At 35.8% G+C, this 14,427-nt stretch overlaps 1 protein-coding gene across 7 annotated transcripts in view; it reads right to left on the reverse strand.

Moving 5' to 3' along the window:
* bnc2 (basonuclin zinc finger protein 2) overlaps window positions 1–14,427 on the reverse strand; it is a 384,791-nt gene that overhangs the window by 73,786 nt on the left and 296,578 nt on the right. For 5 of the 7 annotated variants that reach the window (XM_055205284.2, XM_055205283.2, XM_073863763.1 and 2 more), the window contains 2 exons: window positions 10,100–10,202; window positions 6,634–6,869 (listed from right to left, as the gene is read on the reverse strand). The exons of 1 other annotated variant lie outside the window; for it this stretch is intronic. In XM_055205284.2, coding sequence (XP_055061259.2) covers window positions 6,634–6,869; window positions 10,100–10,202 — 339 coding nt within the window. Of the gene's footprint in view, window positions 1–6,054; window positions 6,114–6,633; window positions 6,870–10,099; window positions 10,203–14,427 lie in introns of those variants that run through there. One more of the 7 variants, XM_055205287.2, reaches the window with a different exon arrangement.

Raw genomic sequence — 14,427 nt, forward strand, 5'->3', positions numbered from 1 at the left:
CAGAACAAAAGCAAAAGAACAAAGCACATAAAGCCGGCAGACAGGACTTTGGCAGCCAACACATGCTCAAACACATGCACATGTGCATGCTCTTCTACTCCCATTTGAGTGTATGCTCCAAACTATTTTCTATTGAACATTATATTCACTCTATAGATCACTTATATTCTCAGAATTTTAAAAAAGGAGCTCTTTAGGACCATTGTTTACATTTTCAAAATAAATATATCTTTTTTTGTCAGTACCATGAAAAATTACTTGTGTGCTGTGTGTGTTGTTTTTTTTTCTTGTTAGTTTTTTTAAGAAAGCCTATTATTCATCCACTGAAATTATGGTATATGTGTTATTATTAAAGATGACATTTAGTAAAAAAAGACCTTGGTCACAAAATACTCATTTAATATGCAAATTTGTATTCAATGTGCTTTCGTCTATTTTGGGTAATTAGTCAAATAAATGCAGTGCTCCTATTTATGAATGCAGCAAAAACAATAGTACAAAATCTTGAAACATTTATTTGTATTTGTTATCGTCTTTACAATTTAATAGTTGCAATTGTTTAAAAAATAATCATAAATAAATAAATCAGGTACTGAAAATATAAATTTTAGCATAATGTAAAAAGGGTCTAGATTAACTGTAAAGTTAAATTTGCCATTTCATTATAAGTAAATTGTATCCGATTTTCAGTAATAGTGTTTATTAAATTTTATATTAGTATATTGCAATCAACCACTTCAAATTTAATTACTGAAAATTAAGCTGAACATCATTCATACTTTATGTATTTTTTTGTAACAATTGTGTTTTCATCAGACGTTTAAATAAATTTTTACTTGAAGTTCGTCCCTTTACCCCTACCTGTTTTGTTTAATGATTCACTGCTGCTTTTCGGTTCATTGCTGCTGCCTTGTGAACTAAGTTTGGGGCTGTTTCGAGTTTATCCTAAATCTTCAGTTTTTTTTCTGCTTTTCTTTAAACCTAATTTAGAACACAATAGTTAAACTTGGGCAAACATACATTTGTCGTTATCAAATAGTTAAAGTAAAAGCAACATCCTTTACTAGTAACACCTGCTAATAGCATATAGCCAGCTAGCATCACCAAGCGGTGCAGGCTAGCGTTTGTTTATCACCAATAATTGTTTTGCCAATAATGCCTGCCTACCCTACTCTCCCTTAGCTGATCTATAATGCCGGATTTATTTGATGTGTGTTTTCCAGGTTTACACTCACTCTTAAGTGCAGAACGGGAGGCTATGGAAAAGCAGACCCAGAGAAGCGTTGGCTCGGCGACTATCACAGGTAGACCTGTGAAAGGATTGAGCCAGGACCGTCTCGAGGACCTCGTCCCCCACGTGAAAAAGCTTCATGGATTGCATTCTGGTAAACAACGGAGACCCCATTGTGCACGCAAACTGTAAAACAATAGCTCCTTCAATGGTTATCGTAACCTGCATTTTATGCCACATGCATACCTTAGCTTCTTCAGTCAGCAACCAGGGCTTCACTTGTTTTAAGTAAAGCTGACGGAGAAGGTTGCAGAATTAGACGCGTACATCTGAACGCTAGTAAGATTACTACTGTTAATGTTTCAGACAATGTTAAGGATGCGGCTAGTGTAATGGATAATGAACATGGCTCGGTGCCGACATTAGAGACAATGCTGTAGGCTAGTCGTAAAGAATAAAAAGCACCTCTCTCCCGCTCCTGTTTTTATTTCAAACAAGTTCCCGCCACACAGCAGCACACCGGCTGAGACGTCTGTTACAGGCACCCTGGTTATAGGTGATTCTATTTTACAGAACGTGGAAATACAGTAGAGGCAGCAGCCACCATAGTTAAATGTATACCAGGAGCCAGAGCATCTTACATTAGAGCTTAGCTAAAAGTTTTGGCTAATGCTAACCATAAATATTCTCATGTATGCACTAAGGCTCTGTCGCCGTAATCATTGGTGACTTTAACATCCACATCATCAAACCAAAAGATTCATAGGAACTAGCTTTATTGGATATTCTGGTGTCAAAAAAGTGTAACAGGACCCACACATAACTGTAACACTCAATATTAATAACATCACCTCAGGAATTTCACCTCAGAGTCATGCTATCTCAGACCATAGCCATTTCATGGTACCCTTAAATAAAATATCATGTGCCACACCAAGTTAACAATTAGGAAGAACAGTAATCTCCAGGACAAAAGATAGCTTTATCTGCAATCTTCCAGACCTCTCTCAAATTCATCCTGTAGCAGATAACCACAAAGTTCTTGACCTGGTGAAAGAAATTTTAAACAAAGTTTTTTCCACTATGCTGGAAGCTGTTGCCGATATTAGGTTAAAAGGGATTAAAGAAAAATATCTGCCCCATGGTATGATCATCAAGCCGCAGCCCTTAAAAGGTAGCTAGAAAAAAATGGAGCATAGATGGAGGACTACAAAGTTAGAGGTATGGTGTGACGCATGGAAAAAGAATGTTTAACACTATGGACTCTGAAAACCGCTAGATCTACCCATATCAGCAAACTTATAGGAGAAAATCATAAGAACCCTCAATTCCATTTTATACTGTTGTGAAACTAACTAGAAATGAAGAGTCTATAGAAACAGACATTCAGCACGGTAACAATGACTTATTTCTCCTAGACCTCTAGAAGATATTATCAGGAAACATAACATTAGTTTTCATTGTTATGCTGACGACACCTAGCTTTACATTTCCTCGGAACCTGACTAAACCAACTAGTTTTCTCGGCTAGCAGATTGTGCCAATGACATTAGTAAGTGGATGGCAAATAATTTTCTTATGCTTAACTCCACTAAAACAGAGCTACTTATTAATGAACCAAATAGCTCCAAACAAAACATGTCAGATTGCAACTTATCCATGGCGGAAACCCAGCTAAGGCATCCAAAAGCCAAACATGGAGGTTCCACAGGTCTGGCCTTGGTTGCCAGATCGTGCCCTACCCCTGAGACAGAAGGTCTTGCCTTAGGGGGATCAGCCAAGAAGAAGCATTCGCCAGTAGTGAGAGCTCTGAGTACCAGGTCTAGTTGGGCCAAAGAGGCACAACGAAGAGAATCTGATGCCCTTCTTCCCTGACCTTGCTCAGAACCTGAGCAGGGGGGAAGGCGTACTTCTTGAGATGATCTGACCATGTGTGAGCTAGGGCATCCAAGCTTAGGGAACCCTCGAGAGCGGGCAATGGTGTGTTTTGGATCATTGTTCTGCTGCAAAACCAAAGTTTGCTTCAACTTGAGGTCACAAACAGCCGGACCGTGTCCTTCAGGATTTTTTGATACATAGCAGAATTCATGGTCTTCCAGGTCCTGAAGCAGCAAAACAACCCCAGACCATCACACAACCATCACCATATTTTATGTGACCTTTTTCTGAAATGCTGTTACTTTTTTACGCCAGATGTAATGGGACACACACCTTCCAAAAAGCTTAACTTTTGTCTTGTCAGTCCTAAGAGTATTTTCCCATAAGTCTTTGGGATCATCAAGAGGTTTCCTGGCAAAACTGACTTCTGAAAAACTCTGCCATGCAGGCCACTTTTGCCCAGTCTCTTTCTTATGGTGGAGTCATGAACACTAACCTTAACTCTTTCCCCGCCATTGATGAGTTATCTCGTCAATTAAGAGAAAACGCTTCCCTGCCAATGACAAGAATTTCCAGCTTTCCATAATACCGCTATTATCCACCAGGTGGCGCACTTCCGCAACTTTTACAACCCGGAAGTAATGCCTCACGTGAAAGACAAAGAACTCTGTGTATGTTTTAAAGATCGCTCTCCATCTGATCTCTATCAAAAGTCTTTTGCAAAAAATGGAATTATCTCACCTTTTTGCCCAAAATTTGGTGTTTTTGAGAAAACGTACCCATATTTGAGAGGTAATAAAAAGAGAACTAATGAAGGTAGGATGAAACGTTTTTTCATCCTACCTTCTGTTCTTTTATTTGATATATTGTATGTTTATAAAGAAGATTTTCTGGAAGGCATTAAACTTTTGTGAAAATCATGAAAAATGCTGGCGTTGGCTGGCAACTTTTTTTGAAAATGCTGGTGGGGAAAGAATTAACTGAGGCAAGTGGAGCCTGCAGTTCTTTGGATGTTGTTGTGGGGTCTTTTGTGACCTCTTGGATGTGTCATATTGGGGTAATTTTGGTCAGCTGGCCACTCCTGGAAAGGTCCACCACTGTTGCATGTTTTCGCCATTTGTGGATAATGTCTCTCACTGTGGTTCACTGGAGTCCCAAAGCTTTAAAAAATGGCTTTATAACCTTTCTTGAATTTCTTTGAATCGTAACATGACATGTAGCTTTGAGGATCTTTTGGTCTACTTCAATTTTTCAGGCAGGTCCTATTTAAGTGATTTCTTGATTGCGAACAGGTGTGGCTGTAATCAGGCCTGGGTGTGGCTAGAGAAACTGAACTCAGGTGTGATACTGTAAATCACAGTTAAGTTATGTTTTAAAGGTTTTCAAGATATAATTGGATTTTGGCAATATTGCGATTATACTTTACCTCATATAAACACAATACTTCAATAAAAATAATGTCCGCTGAGAAAGAGAACAAAGTTGTTCAGTAGTCAATTTATTCACTTTAAACATTAGATTTTGATATCGGTATCATTATTAAAATTTCATTAGTGGCTTGATAGTAGACTTCAAAAACATTGCAATAAAAAAATGATTTCGAAGATGAATACTAGGTTTTTCTTTGTGTACACATATCCCTACATGCACAGTTGTGTTTGTATTGTTTGTGTCCCCTTCAAAAATTGCTTTGGAGAAATTTCAGCCCCCTTTTAAGATGAAATTTACGCCCATGCTCTTTTCCACACCTCTTTCCTGTCTTTTATAACATTAAATATTTATGAAGGCAGAATTAAGATTCTTGCACACATGCTTCTGCTGGCACCTTCTGTGGGTTGTGACAACATGTATCAAAGCTTTGATTAAAAATACTCAGCATTCTAGACTGCTTGTAGACTGACAGACAGATGAGGCAGGGAGAAGAGCAAGCAGGTACATAACAAGAAAACAGCTTTGAAATAGAACATAAGTAATAGACATCAGTGAGAGAGAGAGAGAGAGAGAGAGAGAGAGAGAGAGAGAGATTAGCAGTACAATATGTGTCTGCATGTCATAATATAAGAGAAAATCAATCTGACCTGACTTAATGTCTGCATTATATGTAGAATATACTTAATGTAAATTACTGCTTTATTCTATTGTTTAACTTTGTTCTTATTCTTTTATTTTATTCTATAAATTTCTATTTTACTTTACCTTTGCACTATACTTTGTTTTATTTTTACGTTTATTTGCACTATTATTTGCCCAGCTGCAAGTACACTTTTTGTCATTCTTACAGTCTATATTGTGTAGAGAATGGATGCTTGATGGAACATTGGCAACATTGGAAAAACTTAAAACAATTTGGCTAAGAGGTTCTGTTATAATTTTGCATATAAAAATAAAAAGATTTTAAATTAAAAACTTTCACTCGCAAGTATTTTAAATGGATACTAGGATAGATTGATGTATGTCAAGAACTGATTTGACAATTACCAATTCAATTGTCTTGTAATGGACAATGGGTGGCATTTACTAAACTCCAAATGATATCAGAGTAGTATTGCTTACAAATTAAATTACTTTAAAAATGGATTCTAATATCAAAGCTAAAATCCTTTTAGCCCTTGAGTACCTACTTAAGATTTTGAACAAAATAACACAAAAATCCCAACAACTGAGTATCCTTACTTGACTGCAAACCCACAAAAATTTTAGACCCTGCATAGAGACATTATTGAATTCTCAAGTTTCAGACAACATGAGATACAGTGGTCAGTATTTTGTCAGGTCATATTTAATGTCTATTTAATGTACATTTTATCACAGTAGAGCAGTGAAAGACAGAAACATACATTCCACACAAAACAAAAAACTATAGAACAATAAAAAACTGCAGCCTTGTACAATTCTTTCCAGCCAAATGATGAGAAAAAGTGTGTGAGAGGAAGAGGTTTACTCACAGAAGCCATTTCCTTGTACAAGGCCTCAAAACCACCTTCAGGCTCAGCATGTTGTTCCACTTAGGTATGGCCTCCAAACCAAAGCCATCCACCTCGCTCTGCTATTGGCGTTAGACACACAAGGCTAACCACAAGCACATGTTCAGTTGCTCTCAACTAATTCATAGAGGAACACTTTGGTTTTGTTGCGAACCCAAAAACCCTATACATTTGATTAAAAAAGTGTCTGATATTAATTAAATAAGCAAATGTGAAGGAAAGAAGGATAGTGGTTCTAGAGGCTTTTGTCAGCTGCACTCTTTTTTTCTCCCAGTATTTCTTTTCTTTTTTTACCATGGAAGATTGAAGCAAAAACTATTGACAATACATAAACAGAGCATCATCTAATCAGGCACATGTACAGAAATGAAAATTATTCATATTATTTGTGGCTCTTAACATTCTTGTTTTTGTATTGTTTGCCGGACTCAATGTTTGTGAAAAGTGAGAGTATTAAGAGTATTCTTAGTGGCTGTTTATTTTTACATGAGCACTGTAGACTTGTTATTAGCATTTTCTGTTTTAATGTTTTTAATTTACCTGTAATATGTAGCCTCTAACGTAGTCTCTGAGGGTCCAGCCCAGACCATGAAGGATGTGCAGAACCTCTTCCTGTTTGAGAACACTGAACAAACGATCCAGCAGGATTTTTAACCTCACAGGTACAGCCTGAGTCCCATACAGCATTAGGCTGCTGATGTCGAACACCACATTGGACTGCACAATTTCCACCTGTGTCGGGTGGTATAGATGCTGTGTGCTCAGCTTGTCCAGAGCTATTATCACAAAAACAAACACCCCAAATTATAAATATAGTCCAGAAATTGTTAAAAGGGGGTATCTATCTATCTATCTATCTATCTATCTATGATTCTTTCCCAGCAGTGGCTATATAATGCTGAGATCCATCTTTTACACTGCAAGCATTCACAGACACTCAAGAAGTCAACACAATTTACTGTACATTGGGAGCCTGGTGTATTTCAACATTTAAACAGGATTGTCAGTAAATGTTGCCTTCTGGGAGATAAATGAATATTTCTTGTTAAACTACTGAAAGACTTTGCAAAATGTACAGTATAAATAAGATCTTTACACAGAATACACTCTGTTTGCGCATGCATGAAGCAGGTCCAAGACATAAAAATTGTATAGTTAAAGAATATACATGCTCACATTCTTCTTTAATTCAAGTAACATTACTTTAACTTAACATAACTTTTCTCTGTGGTAGTCAATGGCGGCTAGTGACTTCTTTTTTTTAAGGGCACTCGATGCGAAGTTCGTCACATCATGTATGTAGCGTTCATGTGTGTGGTTCTTTTTTTCAAAATATGTGTTCTGCGCTTTGAGAGATCATGTGTGCATCACGTGTCTTGCCAAGATAAGTGCCTGCTGAAGACGGGTCTAAAGGGTTTATGATAAAAGAGATGCTCACGTTTGCCAGATACTCGCATGATCTCATGCTTAATCAGAGTTTAATGTTAAGGGAGTGTCTTGCGTGTATTGAACATCTTTTATCATAAACGGTTTTGACGCGTGTGCAGCAGACACTTATTTTGACAAAACACACTGGATCTCTCGACACGCAGGACACATATTTTGGAAAAGAGAACCACACACATGATACTCAGAACACTTATTTTGAGTTAGCGCCCCTCGGATGAGGAGTCACGAGCCGCCACTGGTCATAAGTGACACTTGCTTTTGTCTTCACACCAGGACAGATTTTTGGTTTTTGGCAGACAACAGACTTTGCCAAACACAAAAATGATAAAAACTTGTCAGAATGGCTGCCAACACTACAAAACAAAATGAGAGGTCTGTGTCAGAGAAGGGTAGAATAAAAGAGATGGTTGGCTGATGGTTTAGAATAAAATTAAATCTAGTCAAAGGGCCCCATGTGATGGTCCCTTTAGGCCTGTCTCTCTTACTTTCATCCCATCCCAACAGGTGTTTCTTTTGTCTCTCTGTGAACCCAACTGTCTTCTTTTAACTCAATTCTTTTCAAATACTATCTCTCTCGTTTGATTTATACCAGAACTTCAGTTATTTTTTAGCTTTTATTTTTTAAGGTTTAGTGGTTGTTTTATTGTGTTCAAAATTATTTTATTTTTAGTATTAAATCAGCTCCATCAGCAGTGAAAACAAATAAAAAATTAGGGAGATTGTGAGTCTGCCTATATCGAGCAAAGATGCAGTCTTATGCAGAGCTTTAACTTCACTTGTTCTAAGGCAAAGTAAAGGACAAGATAAGAAAAGGTCAGATTACAACTGGAACATTGTTTTTCCGTTTGTCTGTAAACGATAAATTAATTCACCAATAAAATTTGTTAAGAAACGTAATAAAGTATAAAATATTCTAAAAATATAAGTTAAACACCATTTCATAATAATGTTTCATTTTTGAACATGAACTAACAATGAATCTTACTTCTACAGCATTTATTAATCTTTGTTAATGCTATAATTTCCCTTTAGATGCTATAATTTTCATGACCATTGATATCAATGCACGATAAGATAACATTCAGCATTTAAACATTTTGAAGGACATAGGGCCTAACACAATTTTCTGTGCACGTTTAACTGAATATAGATTGTTGGATGAGCCTAATTTTATGAGAAATTGTTTTAATTCAAAATTTTAGGTAACACTTTACAATAAGGTTCATTAGTTAACATTAGTTAACTACATTAGTCCTCAAAACAGGTTGATGTCTTCCTTGTTATGTGAAGTCCCTCCTTCAGAAATACGTATCGAGTTCTGATTGTGTAGTTTGTTTAGTGTGCTGTGATTCGATAGCAGCTTAGCTTAGCAGAGCCGTTTGAGCCAAAGCTGGTGACTGACGTATTCCTGTGGGCAGAGTTTAGTCAACAAACTGTTTTACTGACGTCATTAACTCTTTCCCCGCCATTGACGAGATATCTCGTCAATCAAGAGAAAACGCTTCCCCCGCCAATGACGAGTATTTCCGTCTTTCCGCAATACCACTATTATCCACTTAACTTATTAAAACCGGAAGTATTGCCCTATGGCAAGCTGCTGCATGTCCGTGTCTGTTTTAAAGATCACTCTGAATGGGATCTCTATGAAAAGTCCGTCACAAAAATTATATTATCTCTGCTTTTTGCTCAAAATGTGGTGTTTTTGCAGAAACCTACCCATATTCAAAAGCTGATTACATAAGAACTACTGAAGGTAGGATGAAACGGGGTTTTTTTTGTTTGAAAGCAGAGGGTCAGTTCTTTCATTTGGTATATTGTATGTTTATATATTTGAAGAAGAACATTTTCTGGAAGGCATTAAACTTTTATGAAAATCATGAAAAACGCTGGCGCTGGCTGGCAACTTAAAAAAAAAACGCTGGCGGTGAAAGAGTTAAAGCAGGAAATAAAGGGCTGTAGTCCAAACCGGCCGTTCATTGTAGGCTTTTAAAGAGGAATTCTATTGAAGAAAATATATCGCCTGGCAGTGAACTTTGAGCTTTATCATTTTACAGGTATTATTATAGCAACATTACACACTAACTAGGGTTTAAAAAATGGTATCAGGAAGAACGTGACCTTTAAAAGCTTTATTTCTATTAACTAACATTAACAAAGATTAATAAATACTGTAACAAATGTATTGCTCATGGTTTGTTCATGTTAGTTAATACATTAACTAATGTTAACTAATGAACCTTATTGTAAAGTGTTACCAAATTTTATGCAAATTGTTGGGTAGGCCTAAATGTTTTAGTTGCCAAACAATACTTTTTAAAGTGCATGATACTGATTCTGATGAAAACATGATTACAAAAATTTGACAAGCAGTTAACTGGCAAGAAATAAAATCATATTTATATTTAATATTTGTATCTATTTTTCAAAATACTGATTCAAAATACTGATTTGATTTTGTGGCTTTATTCACTTCACATCAAACATTTTATGTTAAATAAAACAATAAATAAAAATAATATATTATAGGTGTTTATACACATGACTGACTCACACTCACCATGAGCAACCCATCCATGCTTGCACTGATCACATGTCCGCAGGTGGATTTTTCCAGGTTGGAAACACTCACATGTGCAGTTTACCAAAGTACAGCGGATAGCCTGCAAGTACATAATATAAAACATCAATGAACTGGATTTAGTTTTTAATCAAGTCATTGAGTAGTTCTTGAATTGTTACACATTAAAATATCAATAACACTTCCCTGTCTGGGGGAGCTATTCTCACTTTGAACACAGTGCCTATTAGCATGCATTTTACTAGCATATTAGCTGTTTATTAATAATTATAAATTACATACTAATGTGTGCGTGAAATCCCTTGAACCTACCCCACACCTACAGTACACTCAAACATTGAGTGGGGCTGCATGGTTTTTAAAATATGGTTAAAATCAATTAGACCTTAAGTCTACCCATTAAAATATTAAGATTAGACAAATAAAATGTGAATAAAATATACAAATTTGACAAATTTTTATATTGTAAAAGTAGCATTTTTGTCAAATCAACATAATTTGTTAAGTTAAAGTAACATAAACATATAAGTTAAACCATTTTAACTTGTTTTATATATATATATATATATATATATATATATATATATATATATATATATATATATATAAATTATGTCAACCTATCACAGGTCAAAACTTAAAATAGTATGTTGAATTCACTTGCAAAACCAAGTTGTTTTAACTACATGCAACATTTTTACAGTGATAAAAATACAGTGTGTTGTAAATAGTGAATATTTTTTCAAAGTGTTACCGAAATATTACATATGAAAAACAAATATGTGCATTTATTACAGCATTCAGACTTATACTGTTTTATTTAAAGCAATACAAACAACCATTTGATTTTTACACTCATTCTACTTCTGTCTACATTTTATAGTAGCTACCATGTTGACAAATATTCAAATTAATATTTTATTGATGTTCTAAGGAATATTTTCACTCGTAAGTTTCACACGCAAGTATGTTTCAAAATGCAAATATATCTTAAACTTACACATGGGCGTAGAATACGCAGGGGACACAGAGGACATGTCCCCTGCACTTTTCAACAAAATATTTGTTTGTTACCTGATTTGAGTGAAGTAACACTTAGATCAAGTAACAAACTTGATCTTGTGATGGTTAATCCCATCACAAGTGAGTGTTATGAGGCAAAGCTTATTTCATGCATGCATGTCTTTTTGAGCTTCAAAATTCAAAAGACAGAAAAAGGAAGTCCGGGCCAATGCTGCGTCTTCACAAACTATTATTTTAAATGCTTTTATGCATTTCCAATTTAAACATTTAAGCACAAGAAGACAGGAAATAGATACACTGTTTGATAATGTTGCATGTACACCCATTGAAGTGAATGCCTGAAAAGCCGCATCTCAATGCTCCAAAGAGCCCGCAAATGCTAAGTTCATGTTTTCTTGCACTTAAATGGACATATTAACACAAAACTATCTAAAATGTATGTCTTATGTTGAATGTAAACAGTTGAGAAATTAAATGCATAGTAGCCTATTGGATCCGTGCACTTATTCTCAGAAAAATCAATAAAAAAAATTTGATTGGTGTCAGTCAAACACATACAAACATCAAGAATCAACAGTATCTCAACAATAGTGATAAAATTATTCATGCTGCAATGCATGCTGGGTGTCATGCGTGAGTTTGATCCTGTGCTGGTACCCAGCATGCACTGCGACATGAAACTTTTAATTTAACTTAATTGTTTGCCTGAAACCATTTATTTTTTATATAATAAGTGTGTTTAAAAGCTCCTCATAACTGACATTGGATTTAGTAAATACTATTACAGAAATTTTATTTGTACTGGTGTTATATAACCAGTGCTTTAAGTGGGCCGGAACGCCCCGGTACTCAGTACCGCCACTTCTAAAAATAGCTCTTGAGCGTACCATCACCTCTACGTGCGCCCAGAACGTGCTTTTAGCGTACCGGAACGCTCATCTGTTTAAAAATCAGAAGTTTAATTTAATCATTTGGCTGCGCTGCCGCTTTTCAGGGCGCCCTTAATGTACGCTTCCTAATTCGTTCCACCGAGAGCAGAGACTACATTACCCATACACCCTTGCGTTTACAAGTTAAAAGCGCATGCGTCCTTCAGTCAGTGTCAACGTGCTCTGGAGAGGTGTGTGTTTGTGTGTGAAACGCGCAACCATAGCTGCTCGGTTAAAATGAAAATACAATGAACACGTAATATGCCCTCCTTGTTTTAGACTCTGAGTAGTAAAAGAACACGGTCAGAATCAGGGGACTCGCTAACATCCCACCAAGCCAGAATGATAGCTGCAGGTCAGACGCAAGCCTTGTAGGTACGTGATAATCTCCGCTGTCGCGGCTTTCAGTTTGGTTCCCCTCGACGCAACTTCGGATTTCCTCAGGCGATGGGCAGAAAACATTCTTGAAATTGTAATATACATTTAGTTTAATTGCTAAACTAAAAGTAAACGAAATTTCAATGAATTTGAACGACGTGCACAGTAGTTTTACCACCCGCAAAATGTAAAACAATGGGACAAAATAAATGACTTTAGAGTTTCAAATGGCCAGTATTTTGTTATTCTTGACCCCATAGACATGGTCTTGGTGTCATTTTAAAGTTTTTTTTCAAGCTTTTTCTATCTGAACCACTAGTTTTAGCATTTAACCATGCTGAAACATATATCTACCTTTTGCACATTTTATTTATGTTCAAAAACTCTTTCTACAGTAGCGCTTTCTAATGGTATTTTTTCAAAATCCTTTTGCACATTTTATTTATGTTCAGTAGCTATTTCTAGCTCAAGCAAATCCACAAATTTATAAAAGGATTAATTTTTTTACAAGGTCGTCTGTTGACTGCTAAATATAAAACCCCTTCAATATAGGAGTCGAGTCAGCAAAAAAAAAAAAAAAGTAGAGTACCGGCACCTCTTTTGGGCCACTTAAAGCACTGTATATAACTGACACATAACAATCACACCAAGTTTCTTAGTTTGTTTAGATAAAAAAAAGTTTGTAATACAATATTACTTTTACATTTGATTACTTCATTCAGTTTCTACAAACCAACCTAAAACATAAATTATTTGTACTATTGCTCATTTGTTTTCTATTACTGTCCACTTACCAACTATATACACTGTATATACAATTTTTGTTTTGACTAAAATTTATTCTGACACCTTCAACATTTCACACATTTGCAGAACAAATTCACATTGAATGAAAGAAAAAACACTTAAGCAAAACATGGTCAAAGGGTCTGAATAATATTTGGTCCCAAATTTGTATAGATTTTACTGGTAGTACACAGTATGAAGAATTTGTTGGGTATAATTTTTGAGTATAATATTTGTTGGGTATATATACTAGAGCACAGTTTATTTTATTTTGCTTTACTTATAGTCTCCTGCGCCCACTACTAAAAATATAAAAAATATATCTGGTTTCTGGTGCCCCTGCACTGCCACCACAGAAAAAATGTTCCATTATCTCATTCCATTTTCATCTTTAAACAAGCTTTTGCTTCTTCTCACCTGAAAACTGGTCTGCTTTTGCCCCATTCAGATTTTCCTTGTTTTGACAAAAGCTGCCATTACTTGATGTGAAGACTGAATCTGAGCTGACCCCAAAAGCTTTTAGCAACAAGGGGTTAAGTGTCCCAAAGAGGCAGCCATCCCGGCAAGACCAAACAATAGTATTGTGTCATAAGACATCTACTTAATATCTCAGAGCTACTTAAAGGACTCTAGCAGGTGAACAGAGAGGAAAGGTGAAGAGGCCACACTCCTCACGTCTCCTATCAAGGCCCATCACAAAATGAATTTAAAAGTGAGTAAAAGATTATTTCTGTTCTGCTAGTCCATGTTACAGATTATTATACAAATTAATAGTTAATTATTATAAACTATAAATTATTATAATCCTTTTAGACGTGATTTTGGTGAATTAGGAGTGACACATGTGGACCTTTTTAAATGTCCAGACACACTACTGTCCATCAACATTTACATCAAACTGGATTCTATGGAAGCCATGAATTGATCAGTGAAAATTTAAAGTGAAAAAGGTTTATTCCTTCAACAGATGTGATATTACGGGACTAAAAGGAAAACACTGCGCAAATCAAACTTAAAGCCACTCTATGCAATTCGGCGTTTTTGTCAAACAGCGACCCCTAGAGTCGCTGGAGAATACTCGCAACTGTCGTAATTTCCCACTCTAGTACTCCAAAGATAATGACGAGGTAATGTTTCACAATTTCATACAAATATTAGGCTACTGCATAGTCTACTAAACTACAGATGATG

Source organism: Misgurnus anguillicaudatus, chromosome 3 (assembly GCF_027580225.2).
Source record: "Misgurnus anguillicaudatus chromosome 3, ASM2758022v2, whole genome shotgun sequence".
In the NCBI taxonomy this organism is placed as follows: Eukaryota; Metazoa; Chordata; class Actinopteri; order Cypriniformes; family Cobitidae; genus Misgurnus; species Misgurnus anguillicaudatus.